At 48.5% G+C, this 13,549-nt stretch overlaps 4 protein-coding genes and 1 long non-coding RNA gene across 10 annotated transcripts in view; 3 read left to right on the top strand and 2 right to left on the bottom strand.

The window, feature by feature from the left end:
• Positions 1–2,586, top strand: part of RHOA (ras homolog family member A) — a 61,342-nt gene extending 58,756 nt beyond the window's left edge. For both annotated transcript variants that reach the window (XM_060633678.3, XM_060633677.3), the window contains 2 exons: positions 261–391; positions 1,329–2,586. In XM_060633678.3, the coding sequence (XP_060489661.1) occupies positions 261–391; positions 1,329–1,502 (305 nt within the window). In that variant the 3' untranslated portion in view covers positions 1,503–2,586. The remainder of the gene's footprint in view (positions 1–260; positions 392–1,328) is intronic.
• Positions 1–13,549, bottom strand: part of NDUFAF3 (NADH:ubiquinone oxidoreductase complex assembly factor 3) — a 339,096-nt gene that overhangs the window by 98,815 nt on the left and 226,732 nt on the right. The gene's annotated exons all lie outside the window — the stretch shown is intronic.
• Positions 3,586–4,713, top strand: GPX1 (glutathione peroxidase 1). Its single transcript, XM_060633663.3, has 2 exons — positions 3,586–3,920; positions 4,156–4,713. Exons 1-2 carry the CDS (start codon positions 3,660–3,662, stop codon positions 4,513–4,515), a joined length of 621 nt encoding a protein of 206 aa, XP_060489646.1. The 5' UTR covers positions 3,586–3,659; the 3' UTR covers positions 4,516–4,713.
• On the bottom strand, positions 8,107–12,639 carry LOC132679812 (uncharacterized). Its single transcript, XR_009610329.2, has 2 exons — positions 11,918–12,639; positions 8,107–9,323 (listed from the first exon to the last, which is right to left on the bottom strand). It is a non-coding gene; the product is annotated as an uncharacterized LOC132679812 (long non-coding RNA).
• The window catches only part of USP4 (ubiquitin specific peptidase 4), a 48,180-nt gene continuing 47,380 nt past the window's right edge, over positions 12,750–13,549 (top strand). For all 5 annotated transcript variants that reach the window (XR_009610325.3, XR_009610326.3, XM_060633626.3 and 2 more), the window contains exon 1: positions 12,750–12,970. Coding sequence is in view for 3 of the 5 variants with exons in the window: in XM_060633626.3 (XP_060489609.1) it covers positions 12,870–12,970 (101 nt within the window). In the remaining 2 variants the exon portion in view is untranslated. The remainder of the gene's footprint in view (positions 12,971–13,549) is intronic.

Raw genomic sequence — 13,549 nt, 5'->3', positions numbered from 1 at the left:
CCTTTCCTCCTCCAGAGACTTTAACTGGGTCCCACTTCCACAGGAGGTGAGCTCTTTAGTGGGAACTGAGAAAAAGCTGATGATTCTGTGCCTAAGGGAAGGGGGTTGGATTTTGCCTTTTACTGTGCTTTTGAAACTAGTGAGATTCCATTAAATATCCAGCATGCTTTTTAAATAGTTTCTTTGCAGTTTAGCTAGGGCTCTTGGAGATTCTTCAAAATAGAATTACTTGTATCTTGTATGTATTTTGCTTCTTTCAGAAAACATCCCAGAAAAATGGACTCCGGAAGTCAAGCACTTCTGTCCCAATGTGCCCATCATTCTGGTTGGAAACAAGAAGGATCTTCGGAATGATGAGCACACAAGGCGGGAGCTGGCCAAGATGAAGCAGGCATGATCTGGGGCAGGGCTCTGTTTTCCTATAACATTCTTGAACCCAAGGTTGGATGTTCAGGAGGCCCAGTAGAAATAGCCAGGCTGTTTCAAAGAGGGACCCAGAAGTCTATCTTTCTCCATCTGTCCCTCATTCACTGGGGCCCACACAGAGGGTCCCTAAGACTCCCTACTCATATGAGATGGGAACCTCTCCTGTGGGATAGCGCTGTGCCTCCAAGGATTGCCTGCCTGAGAAGGGACCATCAGCAGTAGTCAGTGCTCCAAATGCAGGAACTCTATCAGACTCTTGATTTCCCTCTCCAGCTATTACCTTGGTATATGTGAGGCCAAAGATTAAATTGGTGGCAACCAAAGGGTTCGGAAATCCTGAGGACAGGGAGTCCAGACAGAGCCCTGATGCCTTTATAAAATTGATGATGGAGTTGACATCTTGGCTTCTGAGAAGCCAGGTGGCCCAATGGCAGGGCTTCCACCATGCAGGACAAGAGCCTTGAGGTCTTTAGTCTAGGTTTTCCCACTGAGGTTTCTCTGTCTGAATGTCAAGGTCAGGATCTGTTTACTTCCTTGGGCATTCAGTCCTCTGTGAAGCTAACTACAGGAACCCCAGTGCTTACCCTGGATCAATAGCTTGAATAATTTTTCCCTTGATTCCCTGCTTAACCCTGCAGGGCTTCTCAGGTCTCTCCCTCCTTTCTCTCAACTTCTCAGAGAAGAGCTTGTTTAATAGGGATTTTATATTAGAGCTGGGGAGGGTCACTGCATATGAGTTTCATAAGACAGAATTCAAATCTGGGTTTGGCAGCACTTACTTTTTATTTTTTTATTATAATTATTACTGGCAGCTTTTAAAAGAAGCCTTTAAAGCTGAATTTGAGTACTCTATGCTTCATATATGTGACGCTTAACTGAAACTGCTCTTTTCTCTTTGCTAGGAGCCAGTGAAACCAGAAGAAGGCAGAGATATGGCAAACAGGATTGGTGCTTTTGGGTACATGGAGTGTTCAGCAAAGACCAAAGATGGAGTGAGGGAGGTTTTTGAAATGGCCACGAGAGCCGCTCTGCAAGCCAGACGTGGGAAGAAAAAATCTGGGTGCCTTGTCTTGTGAAACCCTGCTGCAAGCACAGCCCTCATGCGGTTAATTTTGAAGTGCTGTTTATTAATCTTAGTGTATGATTACTGGCCTTTTTCATTTATCTATAATTTACCTAAGATTACAAATCAGAAGTCATCTTGCTACCAGTATTTAGAAGCCAACCATGATTATTAATGATGTCCAACCCACCTGACCACCGGGGTCCTTCTGACACCGCTCTTTAACAGCCCTCCTCTGCACTCCCACCTGACACACCAGGCGCTAATTCAAGGAATTTCTTAACTTCTTGCTTCTTTCTAGAAAGAGAAACAGTTGGTAACTTTTGTGAATTAGGCTGTAACTACTTTATAACTAACATGTCCTGCCTGTCATCTGTCAGCTGCAAGGTACTCTGGTGAGTCACTACTTCAGAGCTTTACTCCTTAACAGATTATATTGGCATAACTCTGTGATGGGCATCCAATTTTTTTTGAAAATGTGCTCATCCAGAAAGGTCCAAGTCCATGCAGCTGTGGCAGAGTTACAGTTCCGTGGTTTCATGTTAGTTACCTTATAGTTACTGTGTAATTAGTGCCACTTAATGTATGTTACCAAAAAATAAATATATCTACCCCAGACTAGATGTAGTATTTTTTGTATAATTGGATTTCCTAATACTGATATTTGTCATCCCTGCAGAAAGTGTATTGGTTTTTTAAAAAAGAAAGTGTATTTGAAAATAAAGTCAGATGGAAAATTCATTTTTAAAATTCCCGTTTTGTCAGTTTCTCTGATAAAAGATGGCCATATCACCTGTTTTCGGCCCCACATATCCTAGTACCCCCTCCCAAGAGCTGGGCTAAAGAAATAGGAATTTGGTTTCATGCCTGAGGCATTTAGACACTTCAGAAGGTGGCATAGCCTGTTTCACCTGGACTGCAGGCTCTGGCTCTAGTTCACAGGCTCCCTTTCCTCACTGTATCCAGGTTCCCTCCCAGAGGAGCCGCCAGTTCTCTTAGGCGGCACTCGGTTTCTCACTTCTCTCCAGCTGACTAAACTTTTTTTCTGTACCAGTTAATTTTTCCAACTACTAATAGAATAAAGGCAGTTTTCTAAACTTCCTGTATCCTCGTGTTTGTGTTGCTCTCTCCAGGGCTGGGAGTGGGAGGATATACCCAGCCTAGCTGTCCTTGGAAGGTTCCTTCAGACTGTGAAATAGGCTACGTTTGCCCCCCCACCCCACCCCCACCCCCCAATCTGGCACTAACCTGGCTCCTCCTAAGAAGGTGGAAACAATTATTTTGTGTCATATTCAAGTTCTTAAGTGGCTTAGTGTGGGGAATGCAGTGTATTGAGGAGAGTGAGGGGCACTCCAAGCAGTCACTCCTCTGGACAAATCTTAGTGTGACATTTTTCACTTCCTGCCCATTTTCAGTGTCTAATACTTACAGGCCTGAGTCTGGGGTTAAGGTGATTAGGTATGGAGGATGGCCTGAAGTCGATTGGGTCCACTCCAGAAGGCTGGTGCTGGGCCTAAGTGACTCCTTGGGAAAACCAGTGTTAAGGGCAGCGTCACACTGGAGGTGTGGACAAGAATATGCTCCAGGCAGCCCCAGAAAGCAGGGAAATGAGTTACAGCTGGAATTTGGAGCCGGAGCCTGAGCGAGTCCCGGGCGTTGACCACTTTCCTCCAATTTGACCTTATTAGAGCCACAGCGCCTCATTGCAGAGAGAACTTACCTTGGCAGCCACTGCCAACTGCACCAACACCGCAAGTTACAACTTGCTCTGTGCGCCTGGAGACAATAGGGCACAGACTGCAAGACGCGGCACTCACTGCTATTGCTGGCCAGTCCCCTTGGGCTCTGCCCTAACCCTTTACTAAAAGCCTTTGAGAAATAATGGGAGCTCTCTTGGACGCGAGCCCTGGGCGGGGTAACTCGCGCGAATGCCGCAGCGTCGCTTAGACTTGACCTAGCCTGCCTGCGGCTCTGCACTGCCTGGGCGGTGCCCGCATCCGGCCTGGCCGCACCCTCCCGCCCGGCTGGAGAGGGAGAAGGCCGGATGAGGCGGGGCCGAGGGTGGAGGAGCTGCCGGAAAAGTGCCTTGGCCACGTGACCCCACAGTCAGCACTGTCCCAAGCCGCAGCTCCGCACTATTGTGCACTGCACTCTTGTCCGACAGTCCGCCATGTGCGCTGCTCCGCTCGCGGCCGCCGCCCTCGCCGCAGCGGCCCCGCGCTCCGTGTATTCCTTCTCTGCACGCCCGTTGGCCGGCGGGGAGCCCATGAGCCTGGGTTCCCTGCGGGGCAAGGTGCTGCTCATCGAGAATGTGGCGTCGCTCTGAGGCACAACGGTCCGGGACTACACCCAGATGAACGAGCTGCAGCGGCGCCTCGGGCCCCGGGGCCTGGTCGTGCTCGGCTTCCCATGCAACCAGTTCGGGCATCAGGTGCGCCGCGCGGGGCAGAGCGGGGTGGGCGTGCAACCCGGGCTGGGAGCACCAGCGGGCGCGCGGGCCGCACAGCCGCAGGCCCTGGCAGCAGAGAGGCGGGCCACTTGCTTTTGTCCCGTCTGGGTTTCAGGTCCGCCTAGGGATTGTAACTCACCGAGGAACTTCTGGTTTGCGGTCCGAACGTTTCCCCTCCCCTCGCGGCCCCGGTTCTAGCTGCTCTTCCCTCACGCAGGAGAACGCTAAAAACGAAGAGATCCTGAATTCCCTTAAGTACGTCCGACCTGGCGGCGGGTTCGAGCCCAACTTCACGCTTTTTGAGAAGTGCGAGGTAAATGGCGCGCAGGCGCACCCCCTCTTCGCCTTCCTGCGCCAGGCTCTGCCTGCCCCCAGTGACGACGCCACTGCGCTCATGACCGACCCGAAGTTCATCACCTGGTCTCCAGTGTGTCGCAACGACGTCGCCTGGAACTTTGAGAAGTTCCTGGTGGGCCCAGATGGTGTGCCTGTGCGCAGGTACAGCCGCCGCTTTCCAACCATCGACATTGAGCCTGACATCGAAGCCCTGCTGTCCCAGGGGCCCAGCTGTGCCTAGGGCAACCTTCCTCTCCCTGCTGCTTGGCAGCCACAGCACTGCCCTCTGGGGATTTCATCCATGAGGGCGTTTCCTCGAAATTTGCATAGAGGAACGCCTGATTTCCAGAAGAATCCCCTGAGTTGGGCGCTTATCCATCCCAGCACTCCTTTCCCAAACCAAGGCTTTTCGCTAATAAAGTGTTACATATGAGCAGAACTGAGTGTATGTCCTTTGTTAGTTGGGGACACCTTCCTAGTAATCTCATTGTTATAGGGCTGTGAGCTTAAGCCTTCACTCCTTTGGCCTTTGTTTTAGCCAAGCCTGAATTTCCTATGCTTTTGTTTGCAGTGTGTGGAATCCACTCTTTGCTGTGTAGGAAGCCTGACTCCTGTCCCAGTGTTTTTCCCTCTGCCAGGATATTCAGTAGGGCCTCTCCTTGTATTTGCTAGGCATGAAATGACATTTGCAAAAAAATAACACTGGATTCACACTCACATTCAGAATTTGTGGCCTCTCTCAGGTGTCAGGCCCACCCATTTTACACAGTTGTAAGCCCATGCACTTTTACAAAGTTCTTTTCCATTACTTTGTCAGATCTTTGCATGTTGCAACCCAGGCTTATTTATGTCTGCTTTGATGCTGCCTTTACTGGTTGTTACCTCTCCTGTATTCAGAGTGAGAAAAGAGTGTACAACTGGCCCTTCTGACCATGTGCTGCATGGTACTTAACAGTTGGAATTGTGTCCTTGGTCAGGCTCAGGGTAGGGGCTTATCTCACAGGCCAGCTGCTGCTTCTCAGGTGTGGTTTGGGTCTAATCTCTCCCATCTGTTGGCTCTGCTTGTCAATCTTTTGAGACTGATCTGGAGCACATCCTATCACCAGTACAGGGGATTCTGTAGGGCTTGGATGCAGGTTATCCTTGGATAGACAAAGATGCAGAAACATGTTAGCAGGGTCACCCAGTCCAGAATGTGGGCTCATCATTCAGTCCAAGGCCATGTGTTCTGTTAGCTTTCAGGAATGCAGTCCTCAGGAAGCCAGAAAGAGACAGTATAGAATTACTAAAAGCTCTGAGGTAGTACAGGGTACTTTGAGAACAGGAGAGCCAGGCCCATTAGGGGGGATCATGCTTCCCTCCTGGAGGAAATGAGTGTGAAGCTGAAAAGGTCAAGAAGCAGTCAGCTGAGGAATGAGCTGATGGAGGGTGGACAGACAGGGAGGACGGTGTGCAAGAGTCTGAGGTGAAAAGGTGGCATCACTGACTAAGTTGGACAACACAAGGGCAAGGAAGTTTGGGGAGGAGAGTGTTCAGATTCAGACATCTTGCATGAGACATGCAGATGGAGTATCTGGAGCAGGTGGTTACAAGAGGCTTAGAAAAGGAGTATGGCTTGGAAACAAAGGTCTAGCCAAGGGGACAGTAAATAGCCATCAGAGAGTATGAGATCACCTGGGGACAGTAGCAAGAAAAAAGTCAGGCAGTGGGGGCTAGGCCTGAGGTCTGGATTCAAAACCCTGGGTCAGGTAACAGGCAAGCTGGGACAACAAGAATGGAGTCAAGGAGCCATGAGAAGGGATATTTCATGAAGAATGGTTACTGGGGCAAGTGATTATGGATTGAGTATTCCTCATCAAGTACAGTTTCAGGGGGAGAGCAGGAGCTGAAGCCAGATAACCAAGTGCCCAAGATAGGCCAGGTCCTATTCTAGGAGCTAAACATAGCCCCCTCCCCCAAGAATCACCATGTTCCATGGCCCACATCCAGAGATAACCGCTTTGGAAAGTCTGGGGACTTAGGACCTATAAGTCCTACTCAGCTACCTGTAAGTTGGATCTGAGCACAGACTTTCTGCTCCAACTCTCCCCTTTCCTGTAAAGGCTCAGTCAGTGTGGCCCAGGCCACGTTCTCTGGTTGGCTCCTACAAGAGAACTCAGGGCTTTCTGCACTGACTTCAACCTCTTCCCCCCAAGCTGCCTGGTGACTCACTCCTACTTGCCCACTTTTTTTTCCCTCTCAGTTTATGCCTAGGGCTGCCAAGGATGGGAATTTATGAGCTCTCAGTGTGGCTGACCCTGGCTGGCATATCCTCCTAGGACTTCAAGCTGCCTGCCTCCCATAATTGAAAATCCTTTCCAACTCTCTCCTTCAGGAAGAATCAGAATAAAGCCAGTTAACACCACCTCTTCCTCCCCAAGAAACCAGACATCTTCCCCCCAACACACAGAAACACACACTCCTACACATACACATTCCTTATCATTCCACCATGAAACCGACCATGAAACCGCTACTGGCTCTGACCTACACCCACCCCACCCTGTCATGAATCAGCAGCTTAAAAGAACAAGTAAAAGTAAGCGAAGGAATCCCAGTGAGCCTTCCTGAGGTCCTAGCCTTTAGTTAAAATGGCTGCAGAACATTGATCTGGGAGCAGGCAATAGCATTTAGGCCACAGACCTTTTGAGAAGGGAATGGACCCTGCTGTTACTCAAATTCAGAAGCTTCCATTTTAGCAGTTTTTCCAGAAATATTCGTTTTGTTTTGTTTTTAAAGCATTAAACCTGATAAGCTTATGTAGATGTACATCAAGCCACCATGATGTACACCTTAAATATTTTACAATTTTATTGGTCAATTAAACCTCAATAAAACTGAGAGGTGGGGCACCTGGGTGGCTCAGTCTTTTAAGTATCTGACTTCGGCTCAGGTCATGAGCTCACAGTTCCTGGGTTCAAGCCCCATGTTGGGCTCTGTGCTGACAATTCAGAGCCTGGAGCCTGCTTCAGATTCTGAGTCCCTCTCTCTTTCTGCCCCTCCCCTGTTTGTGCACACCCTCTCTCTCTAAATAAACATTAAAAAAAAAAAAAAACCAATAAAGTTGAAAAAAAATCTGATAAAATTCAGTTAGACACTTCTTGCAGTTAGCCCTTTATGAGATGACTTCCTCATTCTGTCTCAATGTAGTTCCACAAACAACATTTAATACTAGCTTAATTTATTTTTAAGGCATTTTTTAAAAATTTATTTCTTGGAGGGGGGGACAGGGGCAGAGAGAGAGGGAAGAAAGAGAATTCCAAGCAAGCTCTGCACTATCAGTGCATGGGGCTCTAATTCACGAACCGCAAGATCATGACCTGAGCTGAAGTCACTTAGCCGACTGAGCCACCCAGGCACCCAAAAACTAGCTTCTTTTTAAAAATTTAAAATGTGGGCACCTGGGTGGCTCAGTTAGTTAAGCGTCTGACTTTGGCTCAGGTCATGATCTCATGGCTCGTGAGTTCAAGCCCTGCATCGGGCTCTGTGCTGACAGCTCAGAGCCTGGAGCCTGCTTCAGATTCTGAGTCTCCCTCTCTCTCTGCCCCTCCCCCACTTGCACTCTGTCTCTCTCTGTCTCAAAAATAAATATTAAAGAAAAATTTTTATTAAAAATAAAAAAATGAGTAAGTAAAACAAGTTTATTTTCAGAGAAACATTCCTGTCCCTATCAGTTCAATAAATCTCTTAAGCTTAAACTTTTGGATAATACTAAGTGAAAACACTGCCTAAAGATTTCCCTAAGAGAACCCAGCATGGACCTATAAAGAATGGACAGTGATCCCTGCCAAAGAACCCTGAACTTGGCAAATTTTTATTATATTACAATCACCAAATAGGCTAGAAGAGCAAATAGACTAGCTCCAGCTAGTCACACAAGTTACCAGATACATGCTTTGCATCAGTAACTATGAATTGGGAGCTGGGAGCACAAATAGGAGTTCTAGCCTAAGGAGTAAGGGCTCATGGGCCCAGCCCCTAACCCTAGGAGTAATAGAGAAGCAAACTCTGAGCCCCAAGATCCTTCAGCTTTGACCTCCCCAAGAACTGAACTCCAGATTTGTCATGTGAGAAAGCAAAACTAAGATCATCAACTAGGTAGGCAGCTTGCTGATGGCTATTCTAGCTGCATTCAGAGCTAAGACTGACATAACAGTGATGTGCTAAGCAGAAGCCCAGCAGTCTTTCCATTATTCATCTCACAGACACCCCATCTCCAGTGCCCCTGCCCCCAGTCCTAGTATTAGTTGCAGCCAGATAGGCCAGAGTATGAGACCACAAAACACTCCCATGTCATCCAAATGCCTAAAGTCCAAGCAGTAGCCAGGAGAATGTGTAGCCCACCTTGGGTGGTGCTGAAGAGTCCTACAGGCCACCTAGCTCCACAGGGAGGTAAATGGAAGCAATCCAAGTCTCCCTGCAGAGGAAGCACCTGTTACCCCAGCCTCCTCTGTCCCCAGAATGTAACTATGCCTGTGTACATATGTGGGTGAATCTAAAGGAACCCTGGTCCCCTGAGCATCCCTTGCAGACTCATCATACGTGCCCATAGGCCAAGGGAAATGTCAGCATGACTTGGTTCCCTATCTATACTAGTTGTTTAGTTTTCCTTCCCAGCAATGTGCCTGTACCATCACCCTCCATGTTCCTGGAGCACTTTGTCACACAACACACAAAGTGTAATTACATGTGACAACATCTTCCCCAACCATGCTGGCTGTGAACCCCTGGAGGATAGGGGCTGTGAGTACTTGTATGTAATAGATTATTAGAGAAATGAAAAAAATGGCTGTATCTGATATTCTTCCATTCATTTCATCCAAGAAATGCCTACTGAGAATTTGCTTTGTATAAAGGGCAAACAACACGATTAACAGCTAAATACTTGTGTATGGCTAAGACATCAATGGTAATAGAGGAGGAAGAGGTGGGCCTGGCTGGCTCAGTTGGTAGGGCATCTGACTCTTGATCTCAGGGTCCTCAATTCAAGCCCCACGTTGAGTGTGGAACCTACTTAAAAAAAAAAAAAAAGAATTAGAGGAGGAAGACAGGACACTGGCCACACCTGGGCTCAGGGTGCCATACCCTCCATGCCCAATCAGGGCTGGTCACCAATAGTGGCATAACCAGAATGGAATCCATCCAATAGCATGAGTCTTCAATGTAGGAAAGGTGATTCCTAGTTCCTCTCTGAGATTCCTTCAGGTCTTTGCCTCTGTCACCTTCCCCAGTAATATAATCCTTCTATAACAGAGGTTATAATGTCACTGATAAGGTATTTAATTCTTCTAAAATGTATTTGTAGAATCTTTTATTGTTTCACGGTCCTCTGGGCAGGTTAAATAAGCACAGACAAGAAGGAAACAAAAATATTTCTCCCAGGGCACGTGGGTGGCTCAGTGGGTTAAGTGTCCAACTTTGGCTTAAGTCATGATCTCACAGTTTGTTAGTTGGAGCCCCACATCGGGCTCTGTGCTGACAGCTCAGCCTGGAGCCTGCTTCAGATTCTGTCTCCGTCTCTCTCTCTGCCCCTCTCCTGCTTGTGCTCTGTCTCTCAAAAATAAGTAAATGGTAAATACCTACATATACTAAGTTAGACAACACACACACACACACACACACACATATATATATGTGTGTGTGTGTGTGTGTGTGTGTGTATACATATACTAAGTTGAACAACACATATACATATATATATGTATGTATTTCTCCCCGAAGAGACCTGTAACCAAAAGCTGCCCAATATATTTGTGAATACTGCCACACGTCTCTGTCATTGCTGGCCAAGTGTGGACCAAGTCTAAGCTGGGAGGGCCAACTGTAGTTAGGTGTAGAGCAAGCCATACTGCCAGCCAAGGCAAGAACTTTTTGATTTGGAATCAGATAAAGCTTGAAGTTCGCATACTCAGACATTACAAACTCTCAGTTGGATCATCACAGTCCAATACAAGCCTGTTTGTTCCCTCTAGCTGACTTCCTGCTTGCCTTCCTATTCTTGCAGTCCAAGCTTCCATGGCAATGGGTGTGTTCTTCAGTTCTGGGATTTGGTTATGAGGCCAAGTGAGTGCCCTACTAGGCCTAAACCTCTCCCTAGGGTAAGAGACCCAACAGAGAACACAGCCCTGGTGCCTGGGTGTCTCCTGAGCTGAATCATGCACTTCCTACCAAATCCACAGGTCACCCACAACAGCAGGAGCACATGGGCAGATGTTGATAGTTTCCAGTTCACAATTTTTAACATTTTAATTAAAAAAATGTTTTAATTTTTTAAATGTTTATTTTTGAGAGAGAGGCAAAAAGAGAGGGAGACATAGAATCCAAAGCAGGCTCCAGGCTCCAAGCTGTCAGCACGGAGCCCGATGTAGGGCTTGAACCCACCAACCATGAGATCATGACCTGAGCTGAAGTTGGATGCTTAACTGACTGAACCACCCAGGTGCCCCTGCAATCTTTAACATTTTAATCAAACTCACTAAAAACATTTAATAACTTTGGAGATAATGATTTTCTGACTGTGAAGTTTCACTTTATTCCTTGCATTTTAACTATTAGCATTTTATAATCTTAGTATAAGGAACCATCCATAATTAGTGTATGGTTTTTACAGCCATTTAATAGCACTGAAGAGATCCTGCCTTAAAAAGGTTTTCCAAAGTTTTCATATTTATAATTAGGTTTTGTCCCCTTTTCTAGTGGTGCTGAGGACTTGTCCTACTTCCTTAAGACTCTGACCCAGACCATAAATGGTACAGGAGAAACTGCTAAAAAAAGAAGAGAGAAGCAGACACCCTCTAGTGTAGGTTCTGATAACCCAACTTTCTTTTTCCATAAATAACAGTTGTTCCAAAAACAACATTTTTAACAATTTCAAAGAACTTTCACAGGAGGGCACTCAAGGTTGTCAGGGTTGACTCCCAGATGTAGAATTATCATGTCGTGGTAACTCTTATCTGCAGGGGATTAACTGCCATGTGGTTATTCAAGGCAGTTTTAATTCCAAATTTACTTTCCCCTCCTATCTACCCAACTGCCAAGAGGCCTGTGTTACCAGATGATACGTGAAAGCTGTCCCAGCTAGTGCAAATTGAATTCATGCTAATTTCAATTAGCCAAAACCCAACATAAAAATACTATGTCTGTTCAAATGACTTACCACACCTTCACCAAGCCTGTGCTCCCTCCTCCGTCCCCAACACTAAACATGGCTCATCTGTTTCTCCTCCCTCATTGCCATCTCTACAGTGAAAGGTTCTTAACAGTTCTCTGGGCTGCTATTTCATCTCTGCTCTGAAACCTTTTATAATATCTGTGGGCCATTTAAGGCAGAGCATGTGGCCCTTCTGGCCTCTGTTTTAGCTTTAGATTGAAGGTTCTTTCCAGCTTAATTGGTCTAATCCTCACTCTTTGATACTGCCCTGCGTGTTCCAGAAATTGACTCCTGTAGTTTCACTTCCTGTAACATGCACCATCATTTCTATGCTTAAGACCACACTCAAATGTTACACAAGCCAAAGGCTGCCTTTCACAGCTCAGGGTTCTACAGTCTTTGCTTCATATCCCCCCCCCCCTTTTTTTTTTATTCATACTCTAATGGCACTTACCACACACAGTGTGACGCTGGGTCTGTGTAAGATCTGTTCTCCAGTAGATTGTATGAAGTCAGGCACTGTGTCTTATTTTGGAGGACAGAACTGCTCGACACCAGCTGCCTGGCTTCCTCGCGGGCTTACTTCCCACTCTACGAGGAGGGCTGTACTTTTTGTATGCAGGGTCGAGTGGAAAACATAGTGTTCAGGACACTGCTTCTTGTTGCAGCAAAAAACTAAGAAACAGCTTGGGCACCTAATGTGGAGAACACATCTGGACCTCTGCTTCCCCCAGGTGCTATCGCCCCTCAGCGGCTGCTTGTCTCCCTGACTAGCTCAGTGAGGTGGGCTTGGGGAATTCTGTTGTGGGCCATGATTCTGGCATCTAGATTGTTTGAGACGAGTGTTCATGACTACACCACACCTTTGAGTCCTGGTCCCAAGGCGCTGGTGCACCCGGCAGTCCCCAAATCCCTGTAGGGTCTCCAGGGCAGGGACCCCGATCCCAAGTCTGGGCGGCTAAGGACTGGCCTAAGGTCTCCAGCGGAAAGCAAGAAAAGCTAGGAGCAGGCTAACAGCGCAGACCCTGGTGGTGTGCCCGGGGTGGGGGAGGGAGTGCCTTCCGTCAGTCAGCTAGAGACGGCCGGGCAAGACAGAGAAAAGGGTGCGGAACAGGCATCCCGCGGAGCTGCCCGCAGGGCGGGAGAAAAGTGCAGCTAGCTTCCCTCCACCCGCCTCCTCTTCCGGCCTCCTCCAGGCTCCGCCGCGCTTCAGTGGAAGTGGAGCTGCGCGTGAGAGGCGGGCCGAAAAGGCAAAGGCCAGCGGGTAGTCGAGGCCGCGGCCCGAGGTGGGGTTAGGCCGCGCGCGCGCGTGTGCGTGCGTGCGTGCATGCGTGCGTGGGCGCGGTCCACAGCACGCCGTGCGCGAGGCGGATGTCCGGGCCGGCTGGGCCGGGGCCGCGGACGAGATGGCGGAAGGTGGAGGGTGCCGTGAGCGACCGGATGCGGAGACCCAGAAATCGGAGCTCGGGGCCTTGATGAGGACCACGCTCCAACGAGGGGCGCAGTGGTGAGCGCCAGGCCCGCCGTGCCGCCCTCAAGGCCAGGGGCAGGGGCTCTGGCCCTAAGGCCGGACCCCTCTTTCCCGGCTTGGGTAGGGGCCGGGCGGGGGCGATGTTAGTGACCCTTGCAGGGTGTCCTGAGCCCTGTCCCTCAGGAGAGGAAAGTAGGATCACCTCTGGGAAAGAGTGAAGGTCGTCCCGGCCCATTCAGAGCCCCAGAGAGTGGACCCGGTGGGGGCGAGGGCTGCAGGATGCGGGGAAGGGGGGGGGGTGTTCACGGGGACCTTCAGGATGTGAAGAGCCCTTTACCTTCGAGGAATTGCAGTGTGACCTTGAGCGAAGGCGACCACACCTCCCAGACCCTGGTTCCTTACTGTTAAAGCCAGGGTAACCAGTATTTGGCACCCCCGCCTTTTGGGTTGAGAAGAATATCAGAAGTAGATACTTTTGTTACTTGTAAACTGCCGTGCGGGTGCCAAGGTTAGAAGCTGAACAAATGTTTGAGAGCTCCAGGTTACTTTGGTAGTAAATGTCAAAAATAATTGTGGCGGCAGCATTTCGGAGTGGGAGAGGAGGATAGCTTGGAG

The sequence above is a fragment of the Panthera onca genome, chromosome A2, assembly GCF_046562875.1.
Source record: "Panthera onca isolate mPanOnc1 chromosome A2, mPanOnc1 haplotype 2, whole genome shotgun sequence".
NCBI lineage: Eukaryota > Metazoa > Chordata > Mammalia > Carnivora > Felidae > Panthera > Panthera onca.
The sequence above is the reverse complement of the archived record's forward strand: the minus strand, read 5'-3'. Positions and strand labels throughout refer to the sequence as shown.